This window comes from Saimiri boliviensis, chromosome 8 (assembly GCF_048565385.1).
Source record: "Saimiri boliviensis isolate mSaiBol1 chromosome 8, mSaiBol1.pri, whole genome shotgun sequence".
Classification (NCBI taxonomy): Eukaryota; Metazoa; Chordata; class Mammalia; order Primates; family Cebidae; genus Saimiri; species Saimiri boliviensis.
Window position 1 is genome coordinate 78652814 of NC_133456.1, and position 18744 is coordinate 78671557.

At 42.0% G+C, this 18744-nt stretch overlaps 1 protein-coding gene across 2 annotated transcripts in view; it reads right to left on the reverse strand.

The window, feature by feature from the left end:
- Positions 1-11071, reverse strand: part of P3H2 (prolyl 3-hydroxylase 2) — a 168671-nt gene extending 157600 nt beyond the window's left edge. For both annotated transcript variants that reach the window (XM_074404700.1, XM_039478945.2), the window contains exon 1: positions 10523-11071. In XM_074404700.1, the coding sequence (XP_074260801.1) occupies positions 10523-11008 (486 nt within the window). In that variant the 5' untranslated portion in view covers positions 11009-11071. The remainder of the gene's footprint in view (positions 1-10522) is intronic.
- Between the last annotated feature and the right edge of the window lie 7673 nt (positions 11072-18744).

Consider the following 18744-nt stretch of genomic DNA (forward strand, 5'->3'; position numbering starts at 1 on the left):
AACTCCTGGACTCAAGTGATCCTCCCACCTCAGCTTCCCAAAGCACTGAGATAGCCAGTGTGAGCCACCACACCCGGCCCATAAATCTTTAATTTTTATTTTCCATATTTAATTCCACTGTTTTGACACAAAACATCTCTGAATTGCCACTACATAATCGTATAGGAGTGTCTCTGTTTATCATGCTAATTAGTATCATAGCTATGTATACGTTTGTTTTTTTCAGTGGACTGTGAGTTACTTGAAGATAGGAGGAGTGTCTTGCTCATCTTCTATCTTCAGGGTCTTAAGAAAAGTTACATCTAAAAGGCCTCAATAATTTTTTTAACAGCTGATTGGGAAAACAGTTTAATTTAATGAAAATGAATAGCTAACATTTTTTATTTGGGATCTTCCTCTTTTGTTTGTTTTTGCTTTTTTTAGAGGGGAATTATATCATTTGGTAAATATTCATTGTTGCGCATGTGGAATCCCTACCCAGAGGAATTATTTCCTTCTCTTTCCTGAAGAAGTTGATTAGCTCTGCTTTTCTGGGCTTTAGCAAAACAGAAGTGTCTCAATAGGATATGGCCTTATGGCAATACAGAGTAGACAAAAGACCAATATCGCCTTCTGAAATATTAGCTTTACAACAGAGACAGATATCAGAGTGTGAAACATCCTAGCTTCGTTTTGTGAAACTTTTTTCATGCCTGAGACCTTTGGACTTCAATACGATTGCTCTTGGCTTTCCTTTACTTCAATTTTATTCACTATCTCTTCATTCTCTTCCTCTATTTGTGTATCACCCTTTGGCTCCTTCCTCCCCTCCCTCTTTCTTTTGCGCTCTCTCTCTCTCTCTCTGTAATTTTTTCTTTCACCTGACCTTCTCTTATTTCCCCCACTTCCCAGCCTTCCGTGAGTTGGCATTTTTGTTTTGAGTCAAGCTGCTTCCTAAAAATACATGTGACACAGAGCTAACCCAAAGAAAACTTAAGGGTTGCAGTGGATTATTTTTAAATAATTGGATTTGGAAACTTTACAAGTTGAATGAGAAATATAGCAATTCTGGAATTTGAAATTCACAACTAAGATATGGTAGTTTGTATTGTTAAGGCAACCTGTCTCATCACGTTAGGACAATAAGTAGGGAAAAGTATCTGATCTTTTTTATAAGCTGAACTACTGCAGCTATGGAGAACCAGATACGCAATATGAGCCCAGTGCTTTGATTCTTGAAGAGAGAAGCTCTATTTCTAATGGATTTACCCTCTAAAAGATATTTAGCTGCAGTCAAACTTTTATAAATATTACAATTCATCAGTGGGTAAACTGTCATCTAGTATATATTGTCAAAAACTTAAATTGTATTTATCTAACCTTGATGTCCAGTCATCTTAAATATGGCTACATGTTTAAATCAGTGTTTTCTATCTGGGGTGATTTTGACCGCCAAGTGATACTTTGCAATACATGGAGGTATTTTTTGTTGCTATTACAGCCTGGAGAGGGGTGGAATGTGTTACTATTGATATAACAGGTAAAGGCCAGGAATGTTGCTGGCCATCCTCAAATGCACAGGACAGCTTGCCGCAACAAAGAATTATTCATCGCAGAATATCAATTAGCCAGGGTTGACAAACTCTGACTGAAATGCTTATTGGCCTGAAAACCTGCAAACTCCACTGTTTAACTGAGCCTTTGGTAATCCTATAGAAACAGCGATTGACTGTGAAAGTCTATGTCCCTGGTGGTATTCATAAATGGTATGTATTAGAATCATATACTGATTGCTGATCCTGGATTTCATATAAAAATATTATTATAAAACAGCACATGCTTCAGTGGAGAGATAATTTGCATGGTCTACTGGATTAGTCTTTGATACTATAATTTGAGCTCATTTTTTAAAAACAGCCAAATCTGGTTTTAAGGTAATTCTCTATGTCCAGACACACAATTATAGTCTTAATTGTGTGTCAATTTCTCTATGCAAATCTATTGATTTTGGCAAACTTAAAAATTCAGCATGCAAGCAAGAAGAATTTGGCTCAAATTTCCTGTGCTTCCAGATTTGTCAATGATTTCTTGTTTTGCATTCATTTATTTTATTACATATTTTGCTTTTATCCACTCCTTTCCAGGGTCCCAGTACAATTAAACTGCAATCTCCAGAAGTTTTCTGTTATGTGCACAAAAACTGAATCTATTACTTATAGATAATGAATTCCAGCAGGATCATTCTGATAGTCCTGCACTTCTAAAAATTTTGACATTTTGGATATCCCCCTTTCTGGATCCTATTCCTCTGCTTCCCTTCCAAAGAAGATCCTTTGCCTTATTCATTTTCATTAAGCTAACTGGGGAACAGCATTGACTCAGGTTCTTATTTTTGAGATTTTCCCAGAAGTAGGCAGAATAGTGGTGTAAGAAATAACACTGCATGAGAAGATTGCGGATTTTATTTCAGGGTCTCTTTCATTTAGCAAATAATGCAAGGGGCATGCTATCTGTTTCATTTTAACTTTGTTAAGCTTTTGTGGTCAATGGCAATTTCACAGAAGTGGAGGTCAGGGTTCTTAGAATCTAATTCTGGTCCTTCTCTTAGGTTGCTATAAAACAGGTTACTCAATTCTCTTTTGGCCTTTATTTTCCATCTGTAAAATGGGTTTCCTGGAATACTAATGTTCCATTAACGTGGCAGGGTATAGCTGCAGAAAGGTTGATAAAGGGTTGGGAAAAAAAAAAAAGAATGCCATTAAAAAAAATCCAATCAGAGGGGCTCTATTTTAATATACCTTATATAGATATGACACTGTACCTTTCAAATCTGTATTCAAAACCCCTATCTGGAAACTAACACTGGCCCCTCTAGAATAAACCAATTTTAAACATCACTTCCTCCATGAAACCAATTTCTGGTCTTCCTATTTCCTACTTGAACGTGACTCTTTCTGTGTTATAAACTTTCAAAGAGCATGAAAATTTTGTAAAGTATCCCAGGTCATCTAATTTGACTCTTTACCTGATGCATGAATTCTTGCCATAAACAATATTCCTGACACCCTCAATGTCAGAATCACAGTGCTAGAGGAACCTAAATAATTAAGTTGGTCCAGCTTTCAATTCACAGGAATTCATGGAAGATGCTCAGAGAGAGAAAAAGAAACTTGTTGAAACCGTTAATGTCCCTAGGGTTAAGCACTTTATCATTAATGGAATAATAAGTGCAATAAAAATGATCCTATAACTTGCATTGTGGTTGACAGTTTTCCCCATGGGTCTTGTATGATAATTATGTACCTTCTGAAGTCCTCTATATTAGATGTGAGCCCACTGATGAGAGGATTCCAATTCTAGTGTTGATCTTACAAGTAGTGGTCAACGGCAATGTCACAGGGGTTGGTGGGAGTTTGGGTTCTCGTATTTTAATCCTGGATCTTCCATCTGATTGTATTTACTCTGATCTACTCAATTCTCTTCTGAGCTTTATTTTCCCGTGCATAAAATGAAATGGTTGGAGTACTGATGTTCCATGAATGTGACAGGGAGGCAGTGGCAGAAAGATAGAGAGTTGGTGGGGAACATCTTCCTCCAACCCATACCCAGGTCTTTCACAACAAACATGAAAACAGTATCAAAGTAACATAAAAACGGTATCAAAAAGTATCAAAAAGTAGAGATACCTATGACTGTTTATCAGATTAAATGAGAGGCTCAATGGCTTTTATTTTACTACAGCCAGAAACCTGACCTTAGGTCTACCAATATTTTCTCTTGCCCTGTTTTCTCCTCTACTCTGTTCTTTTCAGAGGTACTTTCATTGTGTAGACCACTAATAGGACAATGTAGGGGTAGGGCCAAGGAAAAAGAGAAATAAGTCAAGGAAACAATATAGTACAGTAGAGCAGAAAGGAGTGTGGTCAAGAGAAACAGCTACTTTCAACAACAGTCTGCAGTCCTCTTCGGTGCTCAAATCAGAAAAGCACACACAACACTAGGAAAACCGCTCAGAAGCTCAAACCAAATTGTTTTTTGAAAGATACATGTAGGCCATTTGGCAAATGATGACAAGGTCTGGTGGAAAATACACAGCTAGGAAGTCAGGCAGCAGGAAAGGAGGGATGAATTAAAAGACAGAGAAAGAATTATAGAAGAAAGCTGAATGGAAAAAAAAGGAGAAATTATTTTTCCTAATGAGGAATGCAACATTTTCCACCAGGCAACTGCACCTCTTGGCTGAATAACTTATGTATCATGTGAATGAAAGTGCAGGATGGAGAGGGCAGTCCAGGAAGTCGTGTCTCATGTCCACTTTGTCTCTGAAGGTAATGGGTTTACCACAGGTCTCAAGTGCACCACTGATTCACCAGATTACCCCTCAAGGAGGTAGCCATGACTGTGACATAGAGGCTGGAAAGAGCAGGGGACTGGAAGTCAGAATACCTACGTTCTGGACGAAGCTCCATATGCTGACCCTTCTTGATTTGTTGTAGAATCTGTGAGACCAGTGTTACCATGTGTTAAGTGGCAGGGATAGGTTTTTTCATGATCTTTGAAGGCCTTTCAAGCAACAGTATTTTAATAATTTAAATAACTACCACTTCCACCCTTGTTAGATTATGTTTCTTGAACAAAACAGTTATCCCTCCTTCCCCCATTTCTATGCCATTGCCCCAAAGCAGTTATTTGACTTGAAGTTGCTCTTTTTGAGCTTCTTCCAGCTCTAAAATCTGTGATTCTAAGAAATCCACAGTTTATTAAATTTCTTAGCAATACAAAAGAACAGTTATTATATCAAATCCAGTAAGTCTTCATTTTAGATGAATCTATCCACCTTTCAAAATTTATCAAGTCTCACCTATGAGCAAGCTGACATTTTATCAAACATTTCCAAGAGAATTTTACAGCTACCCTTTGGGAGTTTATCAATGAGCAAATGATATTAGTAACAGAATCCATTTGATTCTGAGAGACAAGGTCTATGAAGAAAGGAAGACACTAGTTTATTAATTTCCTTTATTAAAGTCTAGGAAGGAATCCCCAATTAACCAGGCTGATTAACTATGGGAGAATACTTGCAAGCAGCTGCTGCCCTCATCTGATTACATTCTAAGCCTCTGTGGCACTTAACACTTATAAAGGCAATGGATGACTGGTTAGGAGCTGACCAGGCTTTCAAACATGGAACAATCCCAACGAGGAACAATTGTGATTCTAATTCCTTAGCACACAGGACCTAAAAACTATCTAGACAAATAATCTCTCAGGTCTTCTTCCTAAGGAGTGAGACCTAAAGATGATGATCTGTACATTTTGATGATTTAAGCACAAAAGAGTGTTCAGTTGTTAAAGAGAGGGGAGAAAAACTTCATCTTTTGAGGAAATAACCATTAGAACAATTTCAAAACTGTGATTTCAATAATATATGAAATCAACGTCCTATTTGAAATAATTTGCAGATAAAATATACATGTTCTACAAGTAGGTAAAAATAATATAAATATGAGATTCAGGAAGGCATTTGTATTCTAAACTAATAAGATCTATATGATGCATTTGTCTGAGTTTTCCATTTCTTTTTAATGCACTCATTCTAGAAAGAGAAGGCAGTTGATAAAACAGAGTAAGAGTGAGGAAATTCCTAGAGTTTACTTCACCCCCAATCCCCCATGCATTCCACCAGCCCCTGACCAGGAACCACTAATCTAGTAGATTCAGAATTGCTTAACGTAATTGTGTTTCTTTATTTTTCCCCTTCCCTTTAATTCTAAGAAGAAAAACAAAGGTCAAATGGAAAAACAAACAACCCAGAAACAAAACAAGCAGGGGCAAGCTTGTTTGGAGTAGAAAAATGAATAAATAAACAGCACTAGTTCTTTTCTTTTGTTTTTTTTTTTTAAATAGCTGGGAAAAGTGGGAGAAAAAAAAAAACAGACACTGTCAAACCATTTCTGATTATAAAGGACACAGATAAGAAAGAAAAGTGTCCCTCATGTTTGTTTAAATTCCAGAAATGTACATGAAACAGGTAGAATATGTCAAGGGTATTCTGAAGTACAGTTTTAAGTAATAAGAACTAAAGAAGTAAAAGGGGAGTGTGGAAGGGGATGAAAGTTTGCAACATTAGCCAGAACTTGTAAGGAGGAAATAGTGAAAAGTCAGGCCGTCAATAGTCCCGTAACTTCCTCTTCCAACTGACCAGCCAGAAAGCCAAACAACTTAAGTGAGAAAACCTCCTGCTACCATGCAGAAATCTTTCTCAACAACATTCATATGCATAGAACCAAGTTATTATTCATTCAACAAACATACACTGAACATCTACTGCTACCAGCCCCCATTTTAGGTATTTGGAGGGAAAATGATTGCTGATGACCCAATTTGGACCTACTGAGCCTTTATCTCTAATTTTAAATCCCATTTGAATGCCCCTGATAGTTAAGAATAATCGTCCATTTGGTAATCATCCAAATCTGGGACTTCTACTTTGGAAGATGCAAGAATAACTAAGACAGTTCTTGATTTCAAAGAGCTCACATCAGTAACGGCAAATATACCAATTTTTCCAAAACAAGGTTAAAAATGAAAAATGAAGGGAGAGGAACAAATATATTGCTGTGGGAATTCAGAAAAGGGAGAAATGGTGTACTTCTGGGAGTTGTGGAAGGAGTGAAGGAAGGACTCACAGAAATAAGTTTATTTATGAATTAGGATAGTTACAATTTGAACATGCCGAAAAGGAGGAGGAAAGATCCACTATTTTAACTAATAAGAAGAAGAAATCTATCTGCAATGCTTGCTGAGAATCAGGCCCTATGCTTAAACTTAACCTGAAACAAGCAGGTAGGCCCCGTAATTTCCCCATTTTGCAGATGAGAGAACTAAAGCTAAAAAATCTTACATAACTTGCTGACAGTCACACAGATAGAGATTGGGAAAACTAAAAACGAATCCCATATCTATCCTATTCTTAAGCCTCTACACCTCCCAAGAAAGAATAAACAAGGCCAAGAGATGCAGAAGTGTCAGGCATAAGATAAAAGCACTCATTGTTCCCTTTGGCTGGATGGAGGGTGGCAGAGTTGGGGAAGATAGGGCTGGGAAGGTTGAGAGGGAGCCAGGCTGTGGATGCTATGGTAAACTATTTGAGCTTTATATGGTAGCAATGGGAAGGCCACTGAAGGTTTCCTAGCAGAGAATGAAATGAGAAAAGCTGTGTCTTACATCTTAGGCTATGAATCATGGATTATATCAAACAATCTTAAATGATAAAAATAAAAAGTTTGAAGAGTCTCACCCTGCTTTTAAACAAAAAAGTATGGCTAGGAGCCAGGTGAAACTACTGCCTCATAGCTGTCTAGGCAAATTCCCAACATGCCAGGCCTTGAGAAAGAGCCTACCAAGCAAGGCTTATGAAAAATGCAGTCAGTGTCTGTTACCCTGCAAGACAAGGACATACTCATACCTGGAGCTGTCCAAATCTGGCATAAGGATAGCCCTGGGGTATGAAGCATTCTCTGGGACCTGATGTGAAACCACAGGCCAGTGGCTACAGGACAGCTACGGGAATCAGTTACTGGAAGAATCCAGACTTCTGACTCCCAGCCCTGTGCTCATTTCAACAGATCATTTAGTATGCCACTAAATATATGACACTGAGCTTTACGTTTCTGTTAAACACTTAGAAACATAACTTTCCTCATCTGTGAACCAAGAAGTTGAACTCAGAGGGTCTCACATTTCATGATTCTTCATCCTTCTTCCCCTCCAACACATCAGTACAAGGAATCTGCTTTCATCAGTGGCCCACTCAGCAGAATTTGGGGGAGAAGCAACATCTCCTGAGAGTTTCTGTAGCTGGTAAATCTCTTAGCAGAGAATAATTGTACTTTCCAAGCTTTATGAAGCACTTCAGTCCTCCCTCACTGAATTTGATCTGGCCCAGGATTATCCTTTTAAGTGCAAACTGGATCACTGATGTGAAAAGCAATTCCACAATACAGGGCACCATGACCATATCCAGTCACATGCAGGCAGTTCCTCACCCTAACATCAGGGAGTCAATGCCGTAGAATCCAGACCTGTCAGAGTTCAAGGACGTTCTTTTATTGTTTGAGAGGTTTTTTTTTGTTTTGTTTTGTTTTGTTTTTTGTTTTCAGTCTTAAAAGATGGTGTGTTTGCGTATTCGTAAGGTAAGTGAAATTTCAAGGAAGCCAAGCAAAGGCTAAAAGGGGGCAGGAGAGAAAAAAAACCATGATGCATTTTTAGATGTTCACAAACTCCAACTTTCAAAAATGAATTTCCAAAGGGATAAAAACATTTTCTTCTTAAGAGATTGTCAACTACATAGACCCAAGAAACTGTCAGAGAAGAGAAGCAGGGAGAAAATGCAAGAGTTGTTCTGCTCTCAGAGATACTGCTGGTAGAACCGAGATGAACACATGAAGCCACAGACCTTTGAAAGAACTTCTTAAACTTCATTAATTCATTAGACAACAGCCAGTAATTCACTCACAGAGTGTGACTCGGTTCCTGTAATCCATTTACCACAAAAATGTGAGGTATGTTAAACTTAGGGCTTCACCTTCTTTGACCTCCAGCCAGGGAACAGGAAGGAAAATGACAAATGCTCAGATTAACAGGGAAGCAAGCAGAATTCCAGAACCAGGGAAACCTACGTATTGACAGTTACCTCATGGATATTTATTTTTATAGGACTGGCCATGAATATGTATTCTTTCTCCAGATATGAGAAAGGAAAATATGTCCAAAATTTGTGGCAGAATTAACAGCAGGACTGCTAACCTTACATCTGAGACTCCTGGAAGGACCAAGCTACGGGACCACCCATGTTCTGCTTTGGGAACCAGCTTGTGATAGCTTCACTGTCAGACACTCAAGGTATGGTGTTGGCTGATTTCACCAGAAATTGTGTAAATCACTTAGAAGAAATCAGAGTTATACATCACGCATGCCTTAGCAAATCCATCAGGAGGCACAAGTAAGTAGAAGACAAGTCCTGGAAAGGATTCAGGCCTTCTCCTCATTTGTTGACCAGTGTACTAGTCCAGTGAACTCCCAACACCTTTAGCCACAATACACAGGAAGTTAAGATTTAGACTTAGTTGAAATGTCATGAATTCCACCAACAGTTGCCAATCTGAGAGAACCCTACCAATGTGAGGTCAGGGATCTTGTGGGATGAGCTGCAAAGGTATTTGGATATTTGAACATGGTATGTACTTTCATCTCCTTAGAAATGCAGCCTGGTCTGGCCAGGCATGGTGGCTCAAGCCTGTAATCACAGCACTTTGGGAGGCCAGGGCTAACGGATCACGAGGTCAAGAGATCAAGACCATACTGGCCACTATGGTGAAACCCCGTCTCTACTAAAAATACAAAAATTAACTGGGCATGGTGACGCACACTTATAGTCCCAGCTACTCGGGAGGCTGAGGCTGGAGAATCACTTGAACTCAGGAGGCAGAGGTTGCAGTGAGCAATTACACCATCGCACTGCAGCCTCGGCAACAGAGCAAAACTCCAATTCAAAAGTAAATAAATAAATGAATAAATAGAAAGAAAAAAATGCAGCTTGGTCCATTGGCTAGCATGACCAAGCACCCCCAAAATTTCCGCTTTTCCAATAGCTGTAGAAGAGACATGATATATTAACACAGAAAACCGGAAAGAAGGCTTAAGAGTGTAAATCTGAAGCAAAATTGGGTGAGTGGCAGTGGAGGTTGAAGAACTCATTCAAATTCCCTCTACTGAAGCATCCAGAGAGGCCTTCAACGTTATGGATTTGAAAAACATGTCAATACGCACAGTATACCTCCTGACACTAACTTTAGGCGTTAGGTCTACAAAAATAAAACTAGAAGTAGAGGACTGACGCCCAGTAACCCAGTCCAGTGCATCCCACCAGAAACTGAAAGCCTGCTATCAAACGAGAAAAAGTCCACACTTAGGGTGGATACTTTTACTGAGACTGCCTCAAACAGCTTCACCTCCTCCAAGCAACCCTTCCCTTTAACCTTTGATCTTTACTTTTTTGTAAGTGAAGGGAAGAAGAGAGAAAAATTTGTTTTAGAACAGGTAAATTTTTACTTCACTATTTTGAAGATACTTTCTTTTGAACTTCAGAGAAAATCTGCAGACTACAGTCTATTAAAGATGAGGGAGAGGAGACAGAAGAGAAACGGGAAATGAGCGGAGAGAATTTGTACTAGACTCAGGTGTGTCAAATCCTCATGAATTAGTGCTGAATTAGAAGGTCCTCTGACACCATCTTACGGGTACAATCCTCTTTTTGAGAGAGAAGTTGGCTCTGAGAAAGAGGGGGAAAGACTTGTGCAAGTTAATCAGTTGTTGGGTACAGAGATAGGGCCACCAGATACCTAGATTCACAAACACGAGTCACATACTTAAGGAGACCCAACGGGAAAGAGTGAACAGAGCGTGGGAAGATGACGAGGCGGGGGTGGGGGCGCCTGCGAGCCGCGGGGGGCTTTGGCGCGGAGGAGCGCTCCGGGAGTACCTTGATGTAGGCCCGCTGCAGGTAGTTGTAGGGCACTCTGCGCTGGAAGTCGCTGCGCACATCCTCGCCGACGCGGTGACGGGATGCGGGTCCCCCGAGGCGCTGGGTCTCACAGCTGCGGTCACAGCGCGCCCGCTCCAACAGGGAGCGGAAAAACGGGAGCTCGGCCCCGGGGCCCGCGCCGGGGGGCGCCAGCGGGTGGCGCGCGGCGCAGCGGCGGGCACAGCGCGCGCGGATTTCCCGCAGGCGCCGGTGGCTGCGCAGCGCCGCCTCCAAGTCGCGCACGGCTTGCTCGTAGTCTCCGCGGTAGTAGGCGGCCGCGCCGCTGGCGTAGAGCAGGTCGAAGGGCTGCAGAGGCCCGGGCTCCCGCTCCGGCTCCCGGCGCGCGCTGTCCGGGGGGCCGCCCCACACCGGCCGCGGCAGCAGCAGCAGCGGCAGCAGCAGCAGCAGCGGCGGCGGCGGCGGCGCCCAGATGCGCTCCCGCATCCTCCGCCTCGGAGAGGCGCTGCACCGCCACGCGGAGAGGGCTTCGGGGCGCCTCTCCCGCCGCCGCTCGGGGAAGCGCGCCGACCCCGCCGCGATCCGGCTGCCGCGCGAGCCCCAGGTGACTGCTGGCGCTCCGCGGACTGAGAGGCGGAGGCCGTGCCGGGCCAGCCGCTCTTAAAGGGACGCCCACAGCTCACACGCTCCTCCTGCTGCCTCGAGAGCCGCTCTCCCCGGCTCCCTGCTGCGGCGGCGCTGCCGGGGGCGGCACACTCCAGCGCCAGCCACAGAGCTGGCGCCGCTCGAGGCCAGCCGGGGACGAGGAGCTGTACCCGTGGGCTCCCTTCTAGTCGCAGAAGGGGGTTGTGTGAGTCTTTTTTTTTTTTTTTTTTTTTTTTTTTTAAATATAAAGATGGAGTTTCACTGTGATGGCCAGGCTGGTCTTGAACTCCTGACCTCAGGTGATCCACCTACCTCGGCCCCCCAAAGTGCTAGGATTACAGGTGTGAGCCAGCGCAGCCGATGTGTTAGTCTTCTTTTTGGAAATAAAGAAAATCCAGCTTAGCAAGGTTAGGGCTGCAATCATATTTCTGGAATCTGTGTATGACCTCGCAGTTTGCAGGGTGCTTCACCTACTGAAGCCTGGAACACCACCTCAGACTGTGAAGAAAACCAACGAGGCGGCGGGCGGTGGCTCACGCCTGTAATCCCAGCACTTCGGGAGGCCGAGGCGGGGGGATTACCTGAGGTCAGCAGTTCGAAACCAAGCTAGCCAATATGGTAAAACCCAGTCTCTACTAAAAATAAAAAAATTAGCCGGGCTTGGTGGCGGACACCTGTAGTCCCAGCTACTCAGGAGACTGAGAAGGTGAGCCGAGATCCCGCCATCCTGGGCAACAGGAGGGAAACTTCGTCTCAAAATAAACAAACAAACAACAACAACAACAACAAAATAAAACATAACATGGCCGGGCGTGGTGGCTTATGCCTGTAATCTCAGCACTTTGGGGGGCCAAGGTGGGAGGATCACGAGGTCAGGAGTTCAAGACCAGCCTGGCCAATATGGTGAAACCCAACTCTGCTAAAGATGCAAAAAATTAGCTGGGAGTGGTGGTGTGCACCTGTAATCCCAGGTACTCGGAAGGCTGAGGCAGGAGAATTTGTTGAACCCAGGAGGCGGAGGTTGCAGTGAGAAGAGATTGTGCCATCGCACTCCAGCCTGGTTGACTGGGCAAGACTCTGTCTCAGGAAACAACAACAACAATACACACAACAACATCAACAATAACAAAACATAGAGGCCGTGTATACCTATGTAATAAACCTGCACATTCTGCACATGTATCCCAGAACCTGAAGTTGAAAAAAAAAAGAATAAATAGAAGAAAAGTCAGAGGCCCTGTAGTCCAGGTGACAAGGTTTGATGAAAGTGATTTGCCCAATTGCATAGAGCTGAGAAGTGGTGAAGGACAGACTCAACCTAGGGCGTTTGGAATCGAGGCTTACTGCTCCTTCTCTTGGGGAAGGGCTCCCCCTTGCCTTATCATCCCGCTTTGTGTAGATGTTTGTCCGAGCATTGGATCAGGGTGCTGGGCCAGGAGAAGAACAATATGTAGCCTGTCTTTCCTGTGTAGCCTGTGGTGTTACAGGGCCCAGAGAACCTTTGGAGGCAGAAAGCGCTGTACTCGCATTCTGCCTCTATCCATTTACCAGGTGTGTGACCTTGGCAACTGAAGGCCTCAGGTGCCTCATCTCCTAAACAGCCAAATGCCTAACACGTGAAATGCTATTAAGAAATAAATTCTTATTGTGGCCAAGTGCGATGGCTCACCCCTGCAATCCCATCACTCTGGGAGGCAGAAGCAGGTGGATTACCTGAGGTCAGGAGTTGGAAACCAGCCTGGCCAATATGGCGAAACCCTGTCTCTACTAAAAATACAAAAATCAGTGAGGTGTGGTGGCGCATGCCTGTAGTCCCAGCTACTTAGGAGGCTGAGGCAGGAGAATTCCTTGAACCCGGGAGATGGAGGTTGCAGTGAGCTGAGATCCTGCCACTGCACTCCAGCCTGGGTGACAGAGTGAGACTCTGTCTCAAAAAAAAAAAGAAAGAAGAAGAAAGAAGAAGAAGAAGAAGAAAAGAAAGAAGAAGGAGGAGTAAGGAGAGGAGGGGAGAGGAAAAGAAAGCGAGAGAGAAAGAGAGAAATGAAAGAAAAAGAAGAAAGAAAAAGGAAGGAGGGAAACAGGAAGGAAGGAAGGAAGGAAGAAAGAAAAAGAGAGAAAGAAAAAGAAAAATTCTTACAGTAAGTTGAACAAAGAGGCAATTTAGTAAATCCCTTACCTTCAGGAATTAAGCAATGTGCATCAACCTAGGAATGGGAAAGCTGACAGAAATGGTTGCCAGATTCCAAATGACTAGCTGGAGGCTTCCCATTTTTCCCCTTCTCCTCTGTCACAAATACATTCTTAGCCAAGGTGCTCCCGTCTTTCAAGTTCCTTGGCTGTACACTCTCATAAGGATGCGTGCAAGAGTATGCGTTGGACTCTGGATCCCAGTCTGCCTCCTGGAGGCATCTCTGTGGTCTTCTAGTGCCTGTGAGGATCTCATTAGTCTTCCAGTCCCTGCAATGGTGAGTAGAGGGACAGGCAATGGGAAAAAGACACACGCATGTATCTAGTTGCTATGATTTTTTTCAAAGAACACTTTTGTGTGGAATCACCACTATGCTGAGGGGCTTGGCAGAGATTCATGCTCATTCCTTCATTCATTTTGTTAGATTTGACCACTCAGGCCATGAACAGCCCTGACTGTGATTCCAAGAGACACTGATGAATCACGCTCTTATTTTTTTTTCCCCCACCAAACGTTACTAATTTGACTGATATTGCTGATGAAAAAGCTCCAGTTTGGAGCTGAATGTATACTGAATGCCTTGGCTAGTCACTGTTCCAGAATTAGCACTTCGGTCATCTGCCCAGACTTTTTCTCTAGAGATTGTCTCTGTTTTCAGATAAAAATTTTGGAGTCCAGTCCAGGGTAATCAGTCCATTGGTGGAAGATTTGAAACACGTCAGGATAGGAACTCCTGCTGTGGGACTGAGGGCAAAGTGCCAGGATGTCTTGCTATATTTTATCTCTGCATTTGGTGGCATTTCTACATCACTTAATGTATTTCAATTAAATTAACATTTTCTGATGCTACTTTCAAACTAAATAAATACTTTGGGTGAAAGAGAAGATGAATAAATTAGGATTCTTATCTCTGGGAATCTCACACTTTTACATAGGAAACAGATTTGATGTATATGATGTACAGAGATATAATACAAGGTAGAATGTGGTATATGTTAGATTAGATTGAAAGTGCTATGGGAACACAGAGGTTGCAAAGATAGCTTCTGGCTGGATCTAGAAAGACTTAAGGAAAGAACTGGCATTAGCACAGGGTCAATAGACTATAGGTTGCAAGCACATCCTACTGATTCTCAAATTGGCCAGGTCTTTCAAGCCTTTTGTATGTCCTACTACCCTGTTTCTTTTTTTCCTTTTTTCCTTTTTTTTTCTGAGATGGAGTCTCGCTCTGTCACCCAGGCTGGACTGCAGTAGCATGATCTCAGCTGACTGCAACCTCCACCTCCCAGGTTCAAGCAATTCTTCTGCCTCAGCCTCCCCAATAGCTGAGATTACAGGCATGTGCCACCACACCCAGCTAATTTTTGTATTTTTGGTAGAGACGAGGTTTCACCATATGAGTCAGGCTAGTCTTGAACTCCTGACCTCATGATCTGCCCGCCTCAGCCTCCCAAAGTACTGGTATTACAGGCATGAGCCACTGCTCCTGGCAATACTACCTTATTTCTTATGTCTTACTACAAGTAGTACCTTGTATTACTACCTTACCTACAATGTCTGCCTGACTTGTGAGAAACTGTTAATTGACAAGTCCAATTTACTTAAACATTAGAATCACCTAAGAAGTAGTTGGGGTTCCCGGTGCTGTGTAGGATTCATGAGTAAGTAGCGTTTTGGAAATAGGTAGGGTTTTGTGTAATCCCCCATATATTCCCTCCCAAGAAAACCAATCTGATCTGCTTTTTTTTTCTTTTTTTTTTTTTGAGACGGAGTTTCGCTCTTGATACCCAGGCTGGAGTGCAATGATGCGATCTCGGCTCACCACAACCTCCACCTCCTGGGTTCAAGCAATTCTCCTGCCTCAGCCTCCTGAGTAGCTGGGATTACAGGCACGCGCCACCATGCCCAGCTAATTTTTTGTATTTTTGGTAGAGACAGGGTTTCACCATGTTGACCAGGATGGTCTCGATCTCTTGACCTCGTGATCCACCCTCCTCAGCCTCCCAAAGTGCTGGGATTACAGGCGTGAACCACCACGCCCGACCTGATCTGCTTTTTAAGACTGGATTAGGACAAAAAGTTCAAGACCATATGGTAATAACAGCCATGCAGTGCAAAGAAGCTGATTCCAGGTCATGCTCTCCCAGTGGTACTTTATGTTGGAAGAGACAGTCATCCATGAGTCTCTTATACTCCTGAACTTCTTGCAGATTGTGCCAAGAATGTACTTTTTCTTACATAATTAACTGAGTTCCATCTCAGAGTTCTGGATTCACTAAATCTGGGGTGGAGCTTTCAAATTTGCATTTCTAATTTGTTCCTTGATGATATGCTGGCCATACTTTATTATTCGATTCCTTATAAACAATGGTTCTAAAACTTTGTTGTGTTGTTAAAAAGCTAATAAAATCACAGAGACCCTGGATTTTTTGAACTAGAATCAAGTGTGGGCCTTTATGTTTTTACCCGTTTCTCAGGGGATGCAGATATTAACCAAAGTTAAAGAGTCACGGCTTCAGTTAGAGCAGTGGTTCTCAATTGGGACTGATTGTGTTCCCAGAAGATATTTGACAATATCTGGAGGTATTTTTGGTTGTCAGATCTGGGACATGGTGGGTGGCAACATTCATATTGTTGGCGTCTGGTGGGTAGAACCAGGCATGGTGTTGACCATCCTGCAATACACAAGACAGCTACCTACGAGAAATAATTATCTAGTCTAATGTGTCAGCGGTGACAAACTTGAGGGATACAGCATAGTTTGAGCACTGCAAGGGGCTCATCTAATTCTCTTAATTTAAAAAAAGAGGATACTTAGACCCACAGGTCACTTAGATAGGCAGTAGCAGGAGTACAATGCTTAATTTTATATGGCAAAATATAAAACATATACGCTAGATGTCATGGAGCATTAAGTGATAGTGTTTTTGTGAATTCCTTTTTAAAAAGAGAAAGAAAAAAGCACATGACAGTAAGGAAGAAATATGATTTGAGAAAAGACGATATTGGAACATAAAATATTGACATTTCTAAGATAGGTATGAACTGGGAGCCTGAAATTTTGCTTTTGTTCGCATTCTTTACAAATTCAAAGAATAGCCAGAATACAAGAGAATCCATCCAAAATCCTTAAAGGGATTTAGTCACTTCCCTTGTTATTATATTTGGAATGAGTCTTAAAAGAGCTTGAATTTCCTTTTGACTTCTGTTTACAAGTCAACAGAATCATTGCACCATCTTGGTTTAGGGAGCAGGAAGGAATTCAGAAGAGATTTTAATGTGCTTCTTATTTTCTCCAAATCAACTTAGTTTTTTTAAAACCAACTTTTCTCCATTCTACTGAATATTTTTGGAACAATCAAAGTGTACTCGAACTTCAGCAGTAGACTTAACACTCTCCAAAAGCAAATCTGATATTAGTTTATTTTGATCACGTGTAACCAGGGCTCTTGCTTGCCCCAAACATCTTTGATTCCTTTGAAATGAAAGGAATAATTCTCACTGTGCAACAACCCAACTCGTGTTCAGCTGCTGTTGATGCTGGCGACAAGGGAGTTGTTTTGGAGACATTTTTTTCTTACTCAAATAGAATCATCTGAAGACTTTTTTTTTTTCTCCAAATAAGTTAGTGTGAAAGGCAAGCCACCAACAATCTGTCAACATGAAAGAGTGAGAGAGAAGACCCTCCCTGGAGGAATAGACTTTTTTTTAGACAAATTAATATTTAACTTTCATTTAAAATCAAACAGGAGCTGCCACATTCCAGGACTGTCTGTTCCGTTCCAATTTCCTTAATAGTTCCATCCCTGTGCTTACCTTAATTCCCAATTGAGCTTTAAAATTCCAAATCAAACAAAATATGCAAACACTCTGTCCTCACACTCATGTTATGGAGACATTCTAACCTTATTCCTTAGAAGACTCACATTTAGTTGAACAGTAACAACAAATAAGTAAAATAAATAATGCTGGCCAGGCACAGTGGCTCATGCCTGTAATCCCAGAACTTTGGGAGCCGAGGTGGGCAGATCACCTGAGGTGGGAGCCGAGGTGGGCAGATCACCTGAGCCAGGAGTTTGAGACCAGCCTGGCCAACATGGTGAAACACCATTTCTACTAAAAATACAAAAATTAGCCAGGCGTGGTGGTACATACCTGTAATCCCAGTGACTCAGGAGGCTGAGGCAGGAGAATCACTTGAACCAGGGAGGCAGAAGTTGCAGTGAGCTGAGATCATGCCACTGCACTTCAGCCTGGGTGAGAAGATTGAAACTCTGTCTCAAAATAATAATAATAATAATAATAATAATAATAATAATAATGCTAAGTATTCCCCAAATATTCAAAGCTAAAAACGCAATTCAGATTGAAATCCAGAGTACTGGGTGTATCCTACGTGTTATTATACCAATTATTTTCACAAACATTAAGTCATATAACTTTCAAGGGTCCCTTCGAGTAAGGCATTTGTACTGTAATGTTACCATTGAAATAACTGAGGCTTATAAAAGAGAAATGACTTGCCTATTGCCATAGTCTGTAAGTGACAGGGCCAGGACTAAAGCCTGTTTAGTGCTTTTCCCACTGCTTCTCACCGCTTCCTTCTAGGCCTAAAATATCTTTATAGCTTCTGTCAAAATTCTGCCTTGGTTCAACTTATACAGACCACATTTTTGCTTTAACCACCAACTTTGTTTTATATTCATCATTCAGCTAGAGTCCCAGACTCATAAAACTATTTTGCAAAATAAATGTAGACAAAGTGTGTGTGTGTATACAACTTTGAACTCAACTTGACAGATGATGTAATGTGTATAGGAACACTCATGACAATAGAAGTAAATGGGTCTTAATTCATTTTTACACAAGGAATTCCAGAACACTGTTCATAGAGGCAAAGAAAAACCTTACGTATCAGAAATTCTGGAGGAGAAGAATATTCTGTATGCATGGGGTGATCTGTCATCCTTAGATCACCTTTATGCCTTCCCTGTCCCTGAGACCTTCTTCCTGTTTCCATCCCTGCACTCTTCCTCACAAGGGTTCCCTGACACCACATTTCAGAAACTTCCCTGTTGCAGGCTCTAGGAACGATAGACTGAGTCTGGCTGTAGTCATTCTGTAGGTCCAAGAGGCTTTGTCCCACAGCAAAGTAGGCACCTCTGTTCGCCTACTGGCCTACTCTACCTTGGAACGTTTGTTTAGAAACAGAAGCCTTATATTTTCCTGTTTAGGTATATTAGGGTTGATAATGAATGACTTATCTTTTCTCAACCTCAAATTTGGAATCACTTGAGACAAATACCCAAATATTACTTTGATTGCTGAATAAGCAGTTCGGAAGCACATGGGCTTTAATCTTTAGTCAATGGTCTTTTTACTTCTTCAG